This window comes from Culex pipiens, chromosome 2 (genome assembly GCF_016801865.2).
Source record: "Culex pipiens pallens isolate TS chromosome 2, TS_CPP_V2, whole genome shotgun sequence".
NCBI classification, from domain to species: Eukaryota; Metazoa; Arthropoda; class Insecta; order Diptera; family Culicidae; genus Culex; species Culex pipiens.
The window spans coordinates 33,943,246-33,963,535 of record NC_068938.1 but is presented as its reverse complement, the minus strand read 5'-3'; the positions used below and the strand labels follow the sequence as shown (position 1 = coordinate 33,963,535).

Sequence of the window (20,290 nt, the reverse complement as noted above, 5' to 3'; positions counted from 1 at the left end):
TTGTATTTTGGAATATTTGAATTTAAAAATTCTTAAATTACTGAATTTTGAAATGCTCAATTTTATTTTTTTAAATCCTAAAAAATTTGAATTTTCTATTTTTTAAAATTTTGCGTTTTTTTATTGTTTTTGGTTTTAGAATTACCTTATTCTAAAAATTTTGAATTCCTAAATATTTGAAATGAACTAATACCTATACTTATTATTTAATTCTACAATTTATAAATTGTTGAGTTTTTCAGTTTTTTTTCCCCCGAAAAAATATGATTTTTGTAATGGCTTTCCCTAATTTTTAACTTCACTCTTAGTAAAAACAAACTCTTTCCTTTAAATGTTCGACTCTGCGTTTTTAGGAAATTATGTATTTTTAATATTTTTTTAACATATACAACATGTTTCAAACGTTTCTAATTTTCAGTCGCATTCAAATAAACAAACTCAAGTTATTTGATTTTTTTCATCAAAAAATATTGCAAACAATTAGCGCGCGAAGAAACGTCTAACGCCACTTTTTGATTCTGTTCTCTTTCAGCTGCTTACCGCCTGACAAAAATATTTTCGTGACCCATTCGTTGTCCATTGCTTGAGTGTTTTTTATATGGAATTTTACTTTCCTTCCGTGCTTCTTACTTCTTGTTAAATATGGTTCTAGTAGCAAAATGCCAGACATTTTTCTCCTATTTTCATGTAAACTCATATTTTCTTTCAAAACTCATTTCAGATTAAAATACCGTTCGGACGGCAATAAAATTAATTGAAGATTTCAATGTGTTCATCGTGTTTATATGTTTTTCTATTTTTCATCGCACAATTTTGGATAGTGTTTATTTTAGCTTTTTTAATGAAATAGTGCTCTTTGAAGATAACTGTATATTTCGGATTTTTGGTCGAAAATTGAAAAAGACATTTTTTTTTGAAAAATAAATGTTTTTTTATGAATTTATTTTGACTCTAGCATACTTATAATAATGTTTATAAGCATTTTGTGATACTCTTTGCTGGATTTTTTCAATTTGGAAATGAACTGTTTGTTCAGTCATATTAAAAGAAAAATTGAACTATATTTATTCGAAGATAAAATTTTGACAGCACTCAACCATATATTATCTGCTAAAAAAAACTTTCAGAAATAAGGATCTGATTTAAATTTTTTCAACAATTTGCAAAATTTTATTAATGCTCAAAATTCTGGAGCAATTTGTCAGAATTTTTTTGTTTGATTTAATGGGGAAAAATCAAACTATGATTTAAGCTTGCTTTAAATAAATGCATTTTTTTCAGTAAATATTGTGGCGTTTATATTTTTTAACATTTCTTAATATCTCTTTATACATTAAAATTCAGTAAAAAAAAACGAAATTCAATACAACCAGTAATTAAACTTTTTCTTAGTTGGGAGAGGTTGCATTAGCTTTAGAAAATAACCAATAGCCTCAATAGCCTTGAAATTTTTTAAATAAAACAGTGTTAATGTTTTTTCAAGAAAAGTTAAGTTATGAGTTTTATTTTGTTTCAAAATCGTGCAACAATTTTTTTCAGTTCATAGTTTTTATTTATAAAATTTGCCATCAAAATATACACACAGCAAAAAATTTAAATCTAAACGGTTTAAAATTAGATAGTAGAAATTTACCAATTTTTTCATAAGTTTTTCATCCAGATTTGTTGAGAACGAAATTATACATAAGTGAGATAAACTAACATTCTTCGCGCATTTTTTTATTAAAAATTTATTTAGGGTATATTTTAAATTTAATGATAATTTGCTAACGGAAAGTTTTTCTTGAAATTCGTTTTAATTTCAACAATCCAAAAAAAACATTAAAAAATAACTTTCTTTTCAAGTCCTTTTATATAAACATGGTATATGAAAAAACTGGATTTTTGAGGAAGCATTTTCTTCTTTTTAATTTTTTCAACATAGGATGAAGCTTTTTTAAATCTTTTTTGCATACATTATTTTACAGTGTTATAATTTGTCTCAATAATCATACCGTTAGCCAGGTGAATTTAAACAAATGGAATTTCTGATTTGCTGATTTCCATATCCTTTGAATTTTTGAACCCAAGCCCCCCCCAAACAAAAATCCTGGCTACGGCCCTGATGGAAAGTTTTTCGTTTGTTTTTTTTTTGCCATGTCATTGCACCCCCCGAGGGAAAGTGCAGCAATTGGCGCCAAATTGCATTCGATTAGTTTTCAGATCGCGTGAGGAGGACGACGCTGTCGCACGTCTGTCAGCACGGGGATTTCATATTCTTGCGATTCTATTTATCGAAGGGGAGGCAATCAAATTACAGTTGTCATTAAATCAGTATGCCTCGAGGGAGGGTTGTTGATTTTAAAAATAGATCAGCTAGAGTGCATTTGTGAAATTGATTTATTGCATCACTTAATTTACCCATGCAGTTGAGAGAACATGCAATAAAACTCTGCCGGCAAGCCTGTAAGATTGCTTTTTAGATTGAAAAGTACGGTAGTGCATCTCTTTTCACGACAAAAGCTTTTAATCGGTATCAGGGTGGCCACTAGGGTGACAATAAAAAATTCGACATCAGAGATACCCTCTGACTCGATTCTTTAGGCAAAAACAAGTAACTGTGCCAATTTTGAGCCAAATCGATTAAGGCTAAGGGGTCGCTTTTCATCGTTGAAGTTTATATGGGGAAAATCACGAAAATGTATGGGGAAAAACATCGCTTCAGGATTTTTGCAGCAAGTAGCGCAGGTCTCGCCCAAAATTGTCCATGTGTGAGATTCTTGTAGGAAATTCAATTCCCTACAACTTTGTCCAAGGGTGCAAAACGATCCTAGTTGATCCTGATTTTTGGTGATTTTCTAGAAAAAAATATTTTCTTATATACTTCCTATATACCCCTTGTATTCTTTCAAGTACCGTAAAACGGGGTGACTTTGATAGCCGGGGTGACTTTGATTTTTCCGCAAAATGAAGAGTACAATTAAAATACGTAAGGAATGGTTTAGAAACATACTGACCGTGGTAGAGAAGTGTTTAAAGTACCTCAAGAAGAACTTTTCATAAAATTTTGACAGGTTTAAAAAGTTAGTTAACTATAGTTAAGAAAATGTTGATGAAAGTCATTATTTTAAACTTCTCAAAGTGTCATGATTTTCTCAATGAACATGATTTTTAATCGGAAAACGGAATGCATTTTCGGATTCTTTGGACAATTTTCCACTAGGAGAAGGTTAAAAAAGTTTGTAAATAATAAATAATATGTGTTTTTGAAACACAATTAAAAAAAATCTCCAAATTTATAGGCAATTTCAGTTGAACAAATTTCATGTAAAATGTGAAAACTTGTGATTCGTGCTTCGAATTCAGTATAAAATGCAATATAAATCGATAATTTTACAAACAAAACCAGTTTTAACAAATTTTAGGCAAAATTCCGACTTTTTAACAATTTTACCTAAAATTTATATGTATTTTGCTAAAAAGCTTTTACACTTAGTTTACTAAATATAAACCTTGTTTTGTTTTCTTAAAAAACTATATCAGCTTCTTTAGTGATGGTACATTTAACGTACAAATAAAGTTTGAACATTTTAAATATGATTTTAACAAGAAAAACTATGAATATCAAAGTCACCCCGGAATTAAAACTAAGAATTTTTAACGTAACTATTTTTCTATACATTATTGAAAAAAACTTTTTTTTTCCGAAAAAGTGCATGGACTTTGTGTGGCCTACCCCAGTACATGTTTTAAAAATAATAATCTTGAGAAAAACCTTACCTGTTGGAAAATATTCCAAAAACAAATTCAAATCCTATCAAAGTCACCCCGGTTTACGGTATATAAGCCGATTTCTTTTCATCGCATTGCTAATAACTCATCAGGATCAACTCGGATCGTCTTGCACCCTTCTACAAAGTTGTAGGTAATTGAATTTCCTACAAGAATCTCACACTTGGACAATTTTGGGCGAGACCTGCGCTACCTGCTGCAAAAATCCTGAAGCGATGTTTTTCCCCATACATTTTTGCGATTTTCCCCATATAAACTTCAACGATGAAAAGCGACCCCTTAGCCTTAACCGATTTGGCTCAAAATTGGCACAGTTACTTGTTTTTGCCTAAAGAATCGATCCAGGGGGTATCTCTTGCGATTTTCCGGAATTTTCAATTTTTCTTGTCTCCCTAGTGGCCACTCAATTCGGGAATGTCTGAAAAACGTCGGGAATTCGCTAAAACCCGCCAAAAATCGGGAAAAAGTCGGTAGTTTGTGATTTTTTGTCAGAATGTCGGGAAAGTCGGGAATCCCAAGCACACCTGCTTAAAAAATCTAATTCTTGAATAATTTTGTAAATTTTTTAAATTAAATTCATTCAGTATATACAGTAACTTAATTGAAATTTAGGGTTCTTTTCCTATTTGAGAATGAAAAGGTTTTTTGAAACATTAATAATCCTTATAAATACTGGATGTATTTGACACAAATTTTTATAATATTTTTTATGAATCAATAGTTTTTTCTTGACATTACCTCTTATTCTTACTCTCTTAAAGCAACAACAAAGTTAATAAAAAAGTGATTTTAAAATTGAGCCTAATTTTAACGATTATGGCTAGCAACATAGAATCCTGTCAAACTGTTTTTTTTAATTGAAAAAAAAAAAATAATGCAGTCAAATACTGACAACCAGATAAATCAACATTAGTTCTAAAATTCAATAACAAATTTTAAAAGGAAACTTAAAATAAACAATAAACATAACAGCAATCATGATTTAAAATTAAGAATACAATTTTAAATTCGTTAACTTTTTGTCATTTCCAGTTGAAACGAAGTATCAAAAACTATACTTTTGTCAATTTTAAAAATTAAAGTTGAAATTATAAATGATATTAAGCATTCGGTTTTTTTCAAAGACTTGTTGTTTATGTTTCTAATTTGAATCAAAATAATGAGTGCTTTAATTTTTGATGTTTTCTTTTTAAAGAAATTTGTTGTTAAATTTCTTTTTTTACGAAAATTGTCAATAGTTTTTTTTATTCATTTAGTTTTTTTTATGGTTGATGTTGACTTTTTCAAAAGAGTTTTTTGTTTGAAATCATTTTTTAGATAAGAAATGCCCATTATTTGAGATTCTGGAAAAGTCGGGAAAAAGTCAGGAATTTCAAAATGGGATTTGAGTGGTCACCCTGCGGTATCTTTTTTATTAAAAATAACCTATTGATTATATTTGAACATACATACTTTAAATCCCGTCAAAGGGCGCTTAAACATTGTTTTTCAAAAGGTGCTTAAATAAAGTTTTTTTTTCACACTAGTTAGGCCGATGCAAACATTTTTTGAAGTGTATGTCCCTCGATAAAAAAGTATAAAAATTGAAATTACGAGTCATGGTTTCAACATTTTTATGAAAAAAGTGTTTTAAAATGCATTATACACCTGTCCAGTTATTTGGCCATCATTAGTTTCCAAAATAACTAAGTACTGACAAAAATTTTATTTTTTTGCGAAAAAAAAGTTTTTTTGCTGTACATTGGAATTTCATAAAAATTCTAAACTCTACAAGGCCAAACATGCTAAATATGATTATCAGTACAAAAAATGCATTTTAGTTCAGTTTTGAATTTTTTTCGAAAAATATTTTTTATGTTAAAAAATGCTATCTTTTTTTAAATAAAATTTTAGAGATTTTTCTACTGATTAAATTATTTTTGCCTATTGATTTTGATTTTGTTTTTGAAAAGTGAGATGAAAATTAAAAAAAAAAATGACTGGCAAAATGTCACCGATTGTTGAATCTTGCTTTGATATGAAATTCATTATAATGTAAAAGATAAAATAGATGCAAATCTGGATTTTTTTTAAGCAATATTAGTCGAATATTTAAAAAAAAATCTGATCGATTTGGTGTTTTCGGCAAAGTTTTAGGTTAAAAATATATCGATTTTTTTTTATTTAACTTTTTATTGCTAAAAGTTAAACGTTATAAATATGTTTTTTTTACATTTTTTATATGACTAAGAAAAGAAATACCCTGAGCCATATCTAGTGCGTGATAGTCCAAAATCTGACTAAGAATAGGTATATGATTTTTGGAAAATATAGAAACCTTGGACAAAAAAATTATCAAAAAACATTTGTTTGAATCAAAATAGAATTTGCAATCGAAAAGTCATACTTCACATATTTTTTGATAAAATTTACCGTTTTAAAGTAGTAGCTACTTCAAGATACAAATTTTGTTTTTTTTTTTTGCATTTGAAGCCTCACAAGCAGCTCGAATCGATGAATCTGATTTTTTTAAGTGTCCCCTAACTAGCCTAGTAATTTTCAACTGACAATATCTCAGACACTTTGGTCCACCTTTTTTTTTGAATTTTCTGTTCTTTTTTAATAACAATAATTTCATTTTTTAATCAGGTTTTGCTTTTAAAAAGGTTTAGAAATAGATAATTTTCCTAATTTCTAAGTTTAGTTCAAATTATATAATTTTCGAAATGAATTTTTTTAGGTACTTGGAATAATCGAATCATGACATTTTTTTTTCTCACTTCTAACAAACAAATTGGAGTTCCGCGACTTCATTTTAGTAAAATATTAATGATTGATTGACTATGCAATTACCATGTATTTTCTTAATATTTCATAGCCGCCAGTTTGACCACCTTCCTGGATCTAAAAATTCTAAATCAGTTTAGAGTAGTTTATTGGACATGATTCGATTATCCAAAGTAATAATTTTCCAAGGCCTTTGGAAAATCGAGTCTGGACTGTAGTTTTAAAAATATATTTCGATTATAAAGATCGATTACTCAATGCGCATAAATCACTCAAATATTTATGAATTACCGTCAAGCTGTCAACATCGTCGAACTCATTTCCCGACAGTGCACTTATTTTTGGACCACGCGGAACGGTCCTTGTATATCAAAAGATAATTGCATCACGCCTCATCACGTGCCCTGATCTGTGTGACATGCAAAGGATAACGTGCCGGAGCGTGTCATGCAAATCGTTTTGATTTTTGTTTTCTTTTGGCCAAATTGGGGTGTGCTTTTGATGAATGTTTTGGAAGCTGGAAAATGTGGTGCCAAACAGGGAATAGACTGAATACAGTGTGTCACAAAAAAGTGAGTACGTTTCATGGAAAGTTTCCTGATCAAAATAGAAAAAAGAGGCAAAAAAAACTAGCAATGCTAAATAATTAATGGCTGACCGAGCACTCAAGGATAAGTGTCCTGCTCGCCTGTCGCAACGCAATCCTTGCCATTCAATGTGAGAGTCCGTATGTGTGCGCGTGTACGTGTGCTGCACGTGTGAGAGTGAAAGCTTTTTGCCATGCAAGCTGTCACCGGAACATTTATCAACCTGTTCAAAGAGAGACAGAGCGAGTGAGTGTACGTTTGAAACTCGTTATGTTTTTGCCTGCTGCACGAACTAAATTGGAACAGGGGGTCTAAAAATAGAACCGGATATAACTGTCCCCTTCGCGTCCTTGTGCGTCCACCCCCCCGGGGGGCCGTCCACTACCCCCCTATTCCCAGTACGAAAAGACGATGATGTGATGATGACGCCAAGTGGCAGCTACTATAGAGCCGTTGGTACATATCGGGCTTGTTGGCACTTTAGTTAGTGCTGCTGGTAGGTAAATGTTAGCTTTGGAGGTAGAATCGTCGCGAATCAGGACGAGTAAATAAGGCCTGGCCCGCTGTCCTATGTGGGTTCGGTATGTAATTGCTTTCAAGTTCTTGATCACACAGAACTCGAAAGTGGAGGATGCACGTCATTATTAGAAAATCAGTTGGAGGAGTTCTTTCCCAGTGCTCTGACGGTGTGCTCTTGCTTTCCTACATAATTTGCATTTAATGGTGATTTCCTTCCCCACTGCTGGTGGTTGTGGAAATTTATTGCCAACGGAGCGTGGCAATCGGTTGGCGGGAAGGTTTTTATTGATCTTGAAACCTGGTACGGATGTTATAACACTCGTAATGCATCCGGGGAAGTTGCTCTCCTAATTTAGTACGTTTCATATTCTTGGATAATTTAAATGTTCTGAAAGATTTTTTTCGAAAAATATCTTCAAATGATCTCGCTCGCACTCGCTTAAAAATAAGCTTAGAAATCGAAGGACAAAAATCTACGAAAAATAAATAAAATTGAATCTCAAAATTAGCCAAAAATCAATTTTCAACTAATTTTTGATGTTTAAAAAGCTTTGGAAAGAAGAAATGTTGTTATTTTAGGTTTAGAAGTTTGAATTTTTTTATGTGACTTTGCAAATGATTTTAATGTTTTTACTAACATTTCCCATAGGTATTTAAAGTAACAATTAGTATGCAATAGGGTGACAATAAATTAATCGACCTCAGGGATACCCTCTGATTCGATTCATTAGGCAAAAACAAGTAACTGTGAAAATTTTGAGCGTGTTTTTTGTTATTTCAGAAGTTTCTTTTTAATCTTTATAAATATGTGAACATTAAAAAATACACATATTTTTAAATTAAATTGTTCAAGTGTTCCCGGGCAGACGGTAATAACAAAAATCATGCCATTTCAATAACAAATACTGTTAAAATAACAGAAAGTGTTATGGAATCTTCATGAAAAAATCAATTTTTGCATAAGGGTTTAATAACAGTTTATGTTATCATAACAAAATTTGTTATCGGTCTGATATTGGTTGAAAGCCAAAACAACTTTGGAATAACATTTTTTGTTATGGAAGAATAACTCCAACTGTTATTGGGATGATCGGATTAGTTGTTAAAATAACAAAAAATAATAACAAAGATTTGTTCGAAGAATAACTAAAAATGTTATTAGTCTGTTATGACGATAACAATCCAATAACAAAAAAATCATAATGACGAATAACAAATCCTGTTATAAATAACATAAAATGTTATTGGCTTAGTATTTTCAAATAACAAAAAATGTTATTCCCAAGTTATTTCCGTCTGCTCGGGTTACTATCATTTTTAATCAGTGTATATTCGCGGGCCGCATGAGAATCGCAAAACAAAAATACTAAAGCTTATTGAATTTCAATTACTAGTAAAATAACATATTTATATCATTTTTAGATGTAATTAAATGTTTTCCAAATATTTTTTTGCGAAGTTTACTTCTGTATGAAATAAAAAAACAAATGCAAAATTTCTCTTATGAAAAGTTTGTTATAATAATTTTAATAAATTTTGAATCGAACATTTTCAGAATATAATCTTTTTAAAGCACTTTTCTAAATTTCATTAAGAATAACATTGTAGAAATTTATTTTATGCTGAAAAATGAAAATTACGTGTATTTCGAAAAATCAGTGCTTTATTGTAAAATAACTTTTTTTTTTTTTCTAAATCATTACAACCTTAAAGAAAACAAAACCTTTTTTCAATAAATATTTATTCTTACTATATATTTACTTTATCTCTATTAAGCAATACTATCCTTACACTAACAAACTTTATTTTTTTTGAATGCTATTGGAAAATCAATAGAAATGTCCTTTTACATCAAATATTTCGATAATTTTTGTTTGTTCGGATAATAAATCATGCTTGAAATTATTGGTTCAAAATCCGTGTTTCATTCTATTTAAAACCAATATTTTTTTTTAATTTTGAGTCTTGCAAAACCAAAAAGCAACAGTTTCTAACATGTGATTGAATTCTTGGACCTTGATTTTTACCACCCTTTTGAAAAAAATACTGATTAAAGATTTTTTTTTTAATATTGTTTTAACCGACTTTCAAACGGATTCCGATTTTTGAGGTATTATTTTTGTTTTCAATTCTATTTAATTATGTTTCACTTTTTCAGGATTATGCATTTAAAAACAACTTACACAAGTCTAGTTACATTTCTGATTGTCAATACAGTGGGCTCTCTCGTTGTCGATATTGAAGAGACCGTCGAGAGCGGGAAGTATCAAATTATAGAACGAAAAATCAAAGCATGCTTCTTGAAGAGACTACACAGTTTATTGACAGCTGGAGCAATATTTTTCTATACTGATGTATTTGTGAGGAGTTCGTCCGATTTCTCCTCCATCCGCATTGACTATTTCTTATTCCTGAGTTCTTCTTTTCATCGATCCATCCGCGTTGACATACTATCTTTTCATTTTATTTGCTTGTCTTTCTTCCTTCATATTTTTCATTTGTTTTACACTTACTCTAAGCCTTTGTAAGAGGATACTGAGCTCGATTCGCTCTTCATCCGCATTTACCTTTTCTCATGTCTGGTTAAAGTGACTGTTAAAATAAAAAAAAACTAAAAAGGCAAAAGGTACTCTTGGAAGGTGGCAGAATAAGTAAAATACTATCAGAAACAAACATAAACTAAACAAAATAACTGAAAATTTAAATACTAAAAAAGTAAGAAAGTAAGAAACATAAACAAGAGAAATCATTTGATTCTGTAGAACAAAAGTTGCTCAAATGACCTCCTGAACAAAGGAGAATAAACATTGTTCTCATAAATGTCCCATTTGAATTTTCATCACTTTTGAGTTATTGATGCAGATAAATTTGAAATCGTTAGCTCTTTCAGAAAAAAAAAACAAAAATATCCAAGGGAATCCGGTTAAACCTTAGTGTTAAGAGGAACTTTGCTGGCAAACTTGTAGTGCGTCCATCCCGGGAATTCCCGGGACAAAAATCCCGGGATTTTTCCAAAACCGAGAATTCCCGAATCCCGGGATTTTTCATATTTTGTCCCGGGAATTCCCGAAATTGAAAACATATCAAATTTTGGTCTAGGAATTCAGATTTGGTTGTGGAAATTAGTAATCGATAAGCATTTTAAAGCATTAAAATTTGTATTCGGCATATAACAGCATTAATTTGACAGGGAAAATTGCAAAATGCTTTGCACCTTAGATATTTTCTACTAAATTTTATTTATTTAAAAAAAGACTTATTATTATACAGCAATTCCCCACGAAAACAGCATGATTCGAAAAAAAAGTTCTCCGATCGGGCTCAAAATTTTTCTGGGGGATCCTTGGCCGAAATAATTAGACCCGTATTTTTTTGTTTGGCCATTAGGGTGACCTACGCCGTGTTAGGGTGGTTCGAAAAATGGCAATTTTCGTCGATTTTCGCAAAAACCACATTTTTCAAAAAATCATATCTCCGCGCCATTTCATCCGATTTAAGCTGTCCTAGACGCAAAAGAAAGGTGATTAGTTTGGCTATTTGGGAAAAATAGTATGAAATTTCAAAAATCTAGCTGAACATTTGAAAAGGTCGTATGAAAACTTAAAATGCTGTTTTGAAGGTTTCGGGACCAAAGAGCCTATGCCTGAAAATATTTTTATCGGATTCCTCGGAAAATTTCACATAATATATTTGAAAATGGTGAAGTTATGTTTTCTATACTCCGAGATACGATTTTTTGAAAATAAAAACTTTTCGACGCGCCACGCGCAAAAATGGGAAAATGACGAAAACGGGAAAAAATCGACTGTTTTCACTAAAACTGCGATAACTTTAAAATTTGAATGACAAATGACCTATAGATGTTATGGTACCAAAAGTTGCGTCTTTTAATTACGAAAATTTTGATACCCTAACATGTATAGGTCATCACTAAAATTTTAAAGTTATCGCAGTTTTAGTGAAAAAATTGATTTTTTGCCAATTTCGTCATTCTCCGGTTTTTGCGCGTGGCGCGTCGAAAAATCCAGTTTTTATTTTCAAAAAATCGTATCTCAGAGTATCTAAAACATAACTTCACCATTTTCTGATATATTATGTGAAATTTTCCGAGGAATCCGATAAAAATATTTTCAGACATAGGCTCTTTGGTCCCGAGACCTTCAAATCAGCATTTTATGTTTTCATACGACCTTTTCAAATGTTAAGCTAGATTTTTGAAACTTCATACTATTTTTTCCAAATAGCCAAACTAATCACCTTTCTTTTGCGTCTAGGACAGCTAAAATCGGATGAAATGGCGCGGAGATATGATTTTTTGAAAAATGTGGTTTTTGCGAAAATCGACGAAATTTGCCATTTTTCAAACCACTCTAACACGGCGTAGGTCACCCTAATGGCCAAACAAAAAAATACGGGTCTAATTATTTCGGCCAAGGATCCCCCAGAAAAATTTTGAGCCCGATCGGAGAACTTTTTTTTTCGAATCATGCTGTTTTCGTGGGGAATTGCTGTATATTCATGTATATTTATGACTTTAAACTTGAAAAAAAGCATAATATTTTAAAAATTATTTAGCTATTCATCATAAACCGGCATCTGGAGCAAATTAGGACAAAAGTAACGAATTTAGACAGCTGTTTAAGCTAATTTGTTTTTGAATAATGTTCTGATTGTTTTGATTGATTTCGATTACAACAGGAACAGATCAAAACAATTCGTACACCGATTTCCAAATTTATTGCTCTAAAATCTCCTGTACCTATTCAGACTGCAGTCCCGATTATCCCCAGTTGGTAGTTGGTTGGTAGTGACTTAAAGATAATTTTTAAAATATGTTTTTAAATATAAAACATAAAATTCCAAACTTATCCAAAGTGTTACATTGTCTGGTATAATTTTATTTCTTGTTGTTTTAGACACTTTAATTGAAATTGTATAAGCTTTTGTAGTTATATTATATAACTAAAAAAATAAAAGAAATATATTCAAAATTCTGGTTCAATTAAATTCCAAAGCACATCAAAGAACACATTTTTTTAATGTGTTTTAAACTATCTAAAGACTGCTGTCCTTGTTCAGATTAAAGTGTAGCTTATCACCATTAACAGTTTTGAGCTAATTGTATGATTTAAGCAAGAAAAACGTAACAAATATAATGAAAAAATAGATTTTTTGACTGCTGCAAAAATTTCCCGGGATCCCGGGAATTCCCGGGATTTTAAAAATATTTTCCCCGTTTCCCGGGAAATTCAAAACCCGGGAAAATTGGACGCCCTACAAACTTGTTAAAACAAACAGCATTTTGTTTTGAAAATATTTCCAAAAAAGTCAACAATCGTAATTTTATGTTACCAAATTCAAGATATGATATATAGTAGCGGGTAGCGGGGATCGGGAATAAACGGGAATAAATAACAATGATAATAATAATTACAAAGTTTCGCCAACTGAGAAATATCACTTGAAAAATTGCCACATTTTCTTGAATATTTTGAAAAACAAAGGCATTTTTTTATCTTTTAATCATTATTTTAGAAAATATTATTTATTCTCTCCGTATTTTTTTTTGCAGCATCCCGGCGCCACTTTGAAATCGCGTTCCGCATGTTCGACCTGAACGGGGACGGCGACGTGGACAGCGAGGAGTTTGAGAAGGTGGCCAACCTGATCCGCCAGCAGACGAGCATCGGCAGCCGGCACCGGGATCACGCCAACACGGGCAATACTTTCAAGGTATGTTTGTTTCGGTTAATATTTTGAGATAGATTTAACAAATTTCAATTGTAGGGTGTAAATTCGGCACTGACAACGTACTTCTTTGGCCCGAAAAATGACGAAAAGTTGACGATCGAAAAGTTTCTGGACTTTCAGCAGCAGCTGCAGCGGGAGATCCTAACGTTGGAGTTTATGCGTAAGAATCCGGACGAAAACGGTAACATTAGCGAGTCTGACTTCGCCGAACTGCTGCTTGCTTACGCTGGCTACACGCAAAAGAAGAAGGTTAAGAAGATCAAGCGTGTCAAGAAGAGGTAAGATTTTCGCTTGAGGGGCTCCTTTTCACGGTAGATATTTTTCTCAGCGTAGAATAGCTATTAGAATAGTAATTTTTTCGATTCCCTTCATTTTTCAACTCGCTTTTCCTTAAAACTAAATCATTGCAAAAAGGTTCCGCGACCACGGCGCCGGCATTTCCAAGGAGGACTATCTGAACTTTTTCCACTTTCTGAACAACATTAACGACGTCGATACTGCTCTAACTTTCTACCACATTGCCGGGGCGTCCATCGATCAGGCCACGCTGAAACATGTGGCGAAGACGGTAGCACTGGTAGAGCTTACCGATCACGTCATTGACGTTGTGTTTACGATCTTCGACGAGAACAGTGAGTATTCGGCAGCAGTGCCAAGTAGTTTCGCTTTGGTTTTTTTTTCAATTTTTGCAATTCTTCTTCCCCCTCCCCTAACCAAAATCTCACAGTGGACGGACAGCTCAGCAACCGAGAGTTTGTGGCGGTCATGAAGAATCGGCTGATGAGAGGACTGGAAAAGCCCAAAGACACCGGCTTCGTCAAGCTGATGCACTCGATTCTAAAATGTGCCAAGGACACCAAACCGGTGCTGCTGGATCTGTAAGTACGGTCGGCTACGGTGTAATCTTCGTGTGTAATCGTCCACTTGTGGGAAATTACTAACTAAATATAAGGAGATTTCATATTTTGTATATGTTTAAAATTGTGTTCATCTGAATCTATGTTTCGTTTAAAAATTCTAACATTTGTTACTTTAAACGAGATTATTTCATACAAACTATATGTAGAGATGAAGTAAGCAAATGTACTTAGCCATCAAACACTCAGTCACACTAAACTATCAAGCGCAACAACGCAGAAGTAGAGAAAGAAAAATCGTTACCAGTTAAGTGTCAGCAAACTACCCAAACAAATCGCATTTTAGTCCATTCTTCCGACTTATTGGTCCATTTGAATGTTGAGCGTGTCCGCGTCCTACCTTTTTCATCTGTTCTCTCGAATCTAAACTATTGTAAATGTCTGATATTAAATCAATTGTTATTGTCCATAGTGGGAGGTGTAAGGTGTTTACTTATCCGAACTGTCCTTTGTTGGTTTGTGTTTGTCGGGGGAAATCCAATGTTTGTAAGTTTGAACTGTCTTGTGGGATGTTTGCATGAGTACTCAAAAACATTTTGTTTTGGGGAAATTTCCAAACCCCGTTACCTAGTTGACACTTTAGGTTGGCGTTCGCGATTGTACCAGGACTTTAAAAAAGTTGTCTGTGAACAATTGTCCAGTTGTGAGATATCTAACCCGTTAAAATTTTTCACTACTCCGACTCCGGCTTCTGTAGTTGACCAAGGTCTACAAGCTTTGCTAAAAAATGGTCTATCATATTTTATCATATTTTGTTCTAAAATGTTTAAAAAAGCACGATTCCATCAATAATTTTATGTATTCATGTTGATCCAAGAAATCTTCATTTTCCATTGGCAACCTGTTAAAGTTATAAAAAATAAACAATTTTAAAATTCATGAACAATTTTATTTTATGTCTAAAGTTTTCATGAAACCAACTACAAAAATTATGCCACTAATACCAATACCTTCATCTAGTAGGCAACTTCTTTCTGAACTTACAATAAGCACGCAAAAAGTAACTTTTTCAAAACTTTTTTTCGTGAAATCGCGATAACTCGTGATGTTTATAAGCAAACCCCTTATGTCTACATATCAAAATTTTTGTAATTGTCTGCTCTACAACTTTGTACAACATTGTTACACTCTAAAAAATAACCCTGCAAAGTTAGAAAAAACACGAAATTTTAAAATGAAAAATTTTGTTCTAAATGAAAAAAATGACCCTGCTGGGTCAATGTAGATTCGAAAAGTACATTAAATTTCCCATAAAATGAGATGTTCCAAATTTTTTTACAGTCAAGTAACGGAAAATGGGAGAATTTTTTAAACTTTTTCAGTGTTTTTTTCGATGAAAAATACGTTTTTCGGAATTCTGAGTACGCCATCAAATCGGGCGTCTAATTTTACATAAAAGAGTGAACTTCATCAATTAGCCGAAGTTGACACTTTGGATGTTATGTCAAATAAGATAATTGATGCATTTCGACAAAAATCATTGCAGTCTTCAGCTGCATTGATCCGCTCTTTATATAGTTTATAAGTTAGTTTTAAGGTATCCCTTTTCACTTTTGTACATGTAGGACCTCCTACATTTGAAATCACTGAATAGCGAAAGCTACAATATTTCATGAATAAATGAAAGTTGCTAGTATTTAAAATTGAGGTGAAAAGTCATCGATTGTGATTTGACACTCAATAATATTTTAACTTAATGAATGTATATGGAAAAGAAAATCTGAATAAATATAAACTAAAAAAAAAAAAAATTACATAAAAGTCCCTTTGACACCAAATTTCTATCTCATCACCGTTTCAGGCTGCAAATTATTGAAAAACACCTCTTTTTTCGCATGTTCAAAAATTGAAGGGGTCGTACCACCCCTCCGTCACGAGATATCAAAAAACGGACCTCGGATTCGTGATCAGGGACAAAAGTTACCCCTTAGGACAAAGTTTCACGCAAATCGAAGAGAGGTCGGGGCAACTGCTGTATGAGTTGGCGGAGAATTACCCTTTTATAACGTTTATTTCTGTATTTTTCGGAAATTGGCCAAAAACATCACAATTTTTCTTAATTTATATTTTGCTAATTTTCGAAAGTAGCATTACTGTAATAATGTATAAAACATGTTGTGATACTTTTTGCTTTAATATTATTGAAATTGGTCATGGATTTTAAAATTGTTTTATTTTTCCTGCTTATTTTTCCCTGCTCTCGACTTTGACGACAAAATTTTAAACAAAGTTTGTAAGCCTAATTGTTTTTTTCCACTTCATTGTCAAGATACCTTCTTTTCAGTAAAACAAATATATATATTTTTTGCATTGATTTATAATAGCAATTGAACTGTAAAATCGATAATTTTCAGTGATTTGACTATGTGACGTAAGCGCCCTAAAGAAGAAAAGCATTTTGAATTAACCGCATTTAGTACACTATATTTTTTCAAAATATTGCTGTAAACCACTATTTACGGCAAAAAAAAATACTTAAAAAAGGGTTTGGTGTGCTAAAGCTTGTTAATTTGAAATGCTCTTCTTCTGAAGGGCACTTTGAGTCGATTTGTATACGTTGAAGGTAAATCTAAGTAGACTATTTGAGGAATTAATTTTTAATGTGATTTTTTTCATTTTTTGATTATACGATCTATATTTGGTTCTTTTGACTCTTATAGAACAAAAAGTCCACAAACTTAGACTACTTACCGAGTTAAAAAATACTGATTTTATAACTACTGAAAGATCAGTAAACTAAAAACTGCCGATTTCGGTAAAATTTAACCGAAATTGGATACGAAATTTCATTATTTTTCATCATGCAATCAATTTTTAAAAAAAATCTTCTGTTTTACTAAGCCGTTCACCGAATTCGGTATAAAAATGTTTTTGTCAAAGTCGAGGGGTGGAGCAAATAATAAAAGTTTAAAAAGCATGAAAACTCAAATTACAAGCCACGGTTTTAGTGGTATTTGAAAACGCATTATCGCCTATCCAGTGGCTTTGCAATCATAAGTTTACAAAATATCTAAGTATTGACGATTTTCTTCCTGAAAGATTTTTTGAAATAAATTTTTCGCAGGGCTGCGGAGTCGGGTCATATTTCAAACGACTCCGACTCCGACTCCGACTCCAGCTTTCTCAGACTAGCCGACTCCGACTCCGACTCCGGCTCCGGCTTTCAACAAATGGTTGGCTCCGACTCCGACTCCGACTCCGGCCTACCAACTCTAGCCGACTCCGACTCCGACTCCGACTCCAGCTTTCAACAAATGGTTGGCTCCGACTCCGACTCCGACTCCACATATTTTTAAATGTTTCAAAAGTTAGTCAACTATTATTAGTTAATTATTTTTAAAACATTGATAAATAAGATTATTTAAATACTCTCTAAGCGTCATGTTTTTCTCAAGAAAAATAAGTTCGAATCACAAAACGAAAAAAAAGTTTCTAGGTTACAAGTTTTATACGTTATGGAAACAGAAATCAAAAAATATCTTCAGTTTTAGAGGCATTTTGAGAAGAACAGTTTTGTAAGTAAATTTGGATTTATTTGCTTAACCTCAAACTTGCAAATAATGTATTCAAAGCTAATAAATTTAAATATTAAATTGTTATTTTTGAATGAATAATTAAAAGAAACCTGGCCTTAATGATCTTTTGAATATTAAAATTCAATTTGCTCTTTTTCAGGCTGACATTTATAAGAAGCACAGTGACAGGCACCTTGTTTTTTAAATGACAATATTAACCGAAACATTTTTTTTTTAAACGTTCATGGACATCACGCCATGGCTGAAGGAGATTATTATTGCAAATCAATGTATCTGAACAATTTCTACGTGGAAAGGACGCTTAAGAGGTCCTTTGAAAATATCTGTGAAAAGAAAAATATTTTACCCTGGAATTTTTTAATTTATTTTAATTTTAAAAATTAATATACATTACAAAGGAGTCGCACGATACTTCGTGAATCTTCACCTAAAACGGAGCTTTATGAATGATCTTGCGCCTCCATCAAAATATATGAAAAAACTTAAAATATAATAAAAAACAAATATCCACAAGTAAAATATTTTCTAAGTCACAAGTATTTCATTTTTTTAAGGTACATTGATTTGCAATGATAATCACCTTCCGTCATATTGGCGTGGGACATACAGTATGAGAAAATTCTTACGGGTTGATAATATTTTAATTTCGTTTTTTTTAATAATATTTGAAAAATAAATTAAAATCCTACATTTTCTTCTATACATTTTTTATTAGTTCATTTTTGTACTGAAGTCTTGAGATTTGTTCAACGATGATTTGCAACGATATCAAATAGTTTACCTAAAATCAACATCAACATCAACATTCAATGATGATTTCAAAATTAGTTGCAACTTCTTTTGATATTTTTTGTTAGTTTTAATTATTTTATTTGTTACAAAAGTTAAACTTTCAGTGACTCTTTTTCGATTTCCGAAAACAGTAATTACTATTTTCAATCTTTTTATGTACCTCGTAATTTTTTCCTAAAAATGATTTAATTTAAAACCTCCAAGACATTCTCTATCGGGGTAAAAGATGACTGTGTGTGTTCTTTTTTCATGATGAAATTTGGTTATATTTGAATTGAAAGGGCACATAAATATAGGCAAAAGGAAGCAGTAAAAATCAATTAGATATGTCTGACTACAAAACCAATATTTTTTATATTTTTTTAAATTATGATACTACATATTTGGGTAAGAGGTTATCATTAAGTGATTATAGTGAAATAACACAATTAAAGCTTTCCAATCACAATAAAAATCACAATAATGGCATCGATTTATCAGAAAAAAATGAAAAAATGGCGACGCATTGCATGCGACGTAAAAAACAATTAAAAACATAAGAAGTTTTGTTAATTATGCTGTTATATAGTAAATACTGAACAATAAAAAAAAAACATATTTTTTGTTGAATTTAAGATAACTCCGACTCCGACTCCGACTCCGGGTTATCAGAAATCTTCGGCTCCGACTCCGACTCCGACTCCAGCTCTTAAAATTTAGCCGACTCCGGCTCCGACTCCGACTCCAGCTGTTCGAGTTTTGACGACTCCGACTCCGACTCCGACTCCGACTCCAGGTCCCCAAAAAGACCCGACTCCACCGACTCCGGCTCCGACTCCGACTCCGACTCCACAGCCCTGATTTTTCGGATTAGTTATAGAACTTTGAAAAATATTTTCAACGGCTTCACTTTTATATTTTACTTGAATGTAATTATTTGTAATAATATACCTGCAAAATTAGTTTCCCGGGCAGACGGTAATAACAAAATTCATGCCATTTCAATAACAAATACTGTTAAAATAACCTTCTTGAAAAATCAATTTTTGCATAAGGGTTCAATAACAGTTTATGTTATCATAACAAATTTTTTTATTGGTCTGATATTGGTTGAAAGTCAAAACAACTTTGGAATAACATTTTCGGATTAGTTGTTAAAATAACAAAAAATAATAACTAAGTTTTGTTAGAAGAATAACTAAAAATGTTATTAGTCTGTTATTACAACAACAATCCAATAACAAAAAAATCATAATGACGAATAACAAATCTTGTTATAAATAACATAACATGTTATTGGCTTAGTATTTTCAAATATCAAAAAATGTTATTCCCAAGTTATTTCCGTCTGCTCGGGTTATAAAACAACAAAGCAAAATTATAGATTTTTTTAAAAGTTTTAAAATTTTCTAACCGATATCGGTAAAGTTTTGTAGTTGTTTTGTTGTTGATCTTACAACCGTAAACATATTGTTTATTTTGACAGGTGGTTTAATATTTATCAGTTTCTGATATTGGTATAAACATTTATGAGTGTAACTTGCTTGAAATAATTAAATTCTAGCATAAATAATTTGAACAAGTGGAAAATTATTTTAAACACAAAATGCTTTAATTGGAGAATGGGAAATCCAAAAATAATTTTGCTTTTTTGATGTGTCATATTGATTTC

General features: G+C 31.7%; 1 protein-coding gene across 2 annotated transcripts in view; it reads left to right on the top strand.

Annotated features, from left to right (window-relative positions):
- LOC120427812 (calcium uptake protein 1 homolog, mitochondrial-like) overlaps positions 1 to 14,722 on the top strand; it is a 52,026-nt gene extending 37,304 nt beyond the window's left edge. For both annotated transcript variants that reach the window (XM_039592735.2, XM_039592736.2), the window contains exons 7-10: positions 13,216 to 13,376; positions 13,431 to 13,672; positions 13,809 to 14,026; positions 14,122 to 14,722. In XM_039592735.2, the coding sequence (XP_039448669.1) occupies positions 13,216 to 13,376; positions 13,431 to 13,672; positions 13,809 to 14,026; positions 14,122 to 14,276 (776 nt within the window). In that variant the 3' untranslated portion in view covers positions 14,277 to 14,722. The remainder of the gene's footprint in view (positions 1 to 13,215; positions 13,377 to 13,430; positions 13,673 to 13,808; positions 14,027 to 14,121) is intronic.
- Positions 14,723 to 20,290: the final 5,568 nt, after the last annotated feature.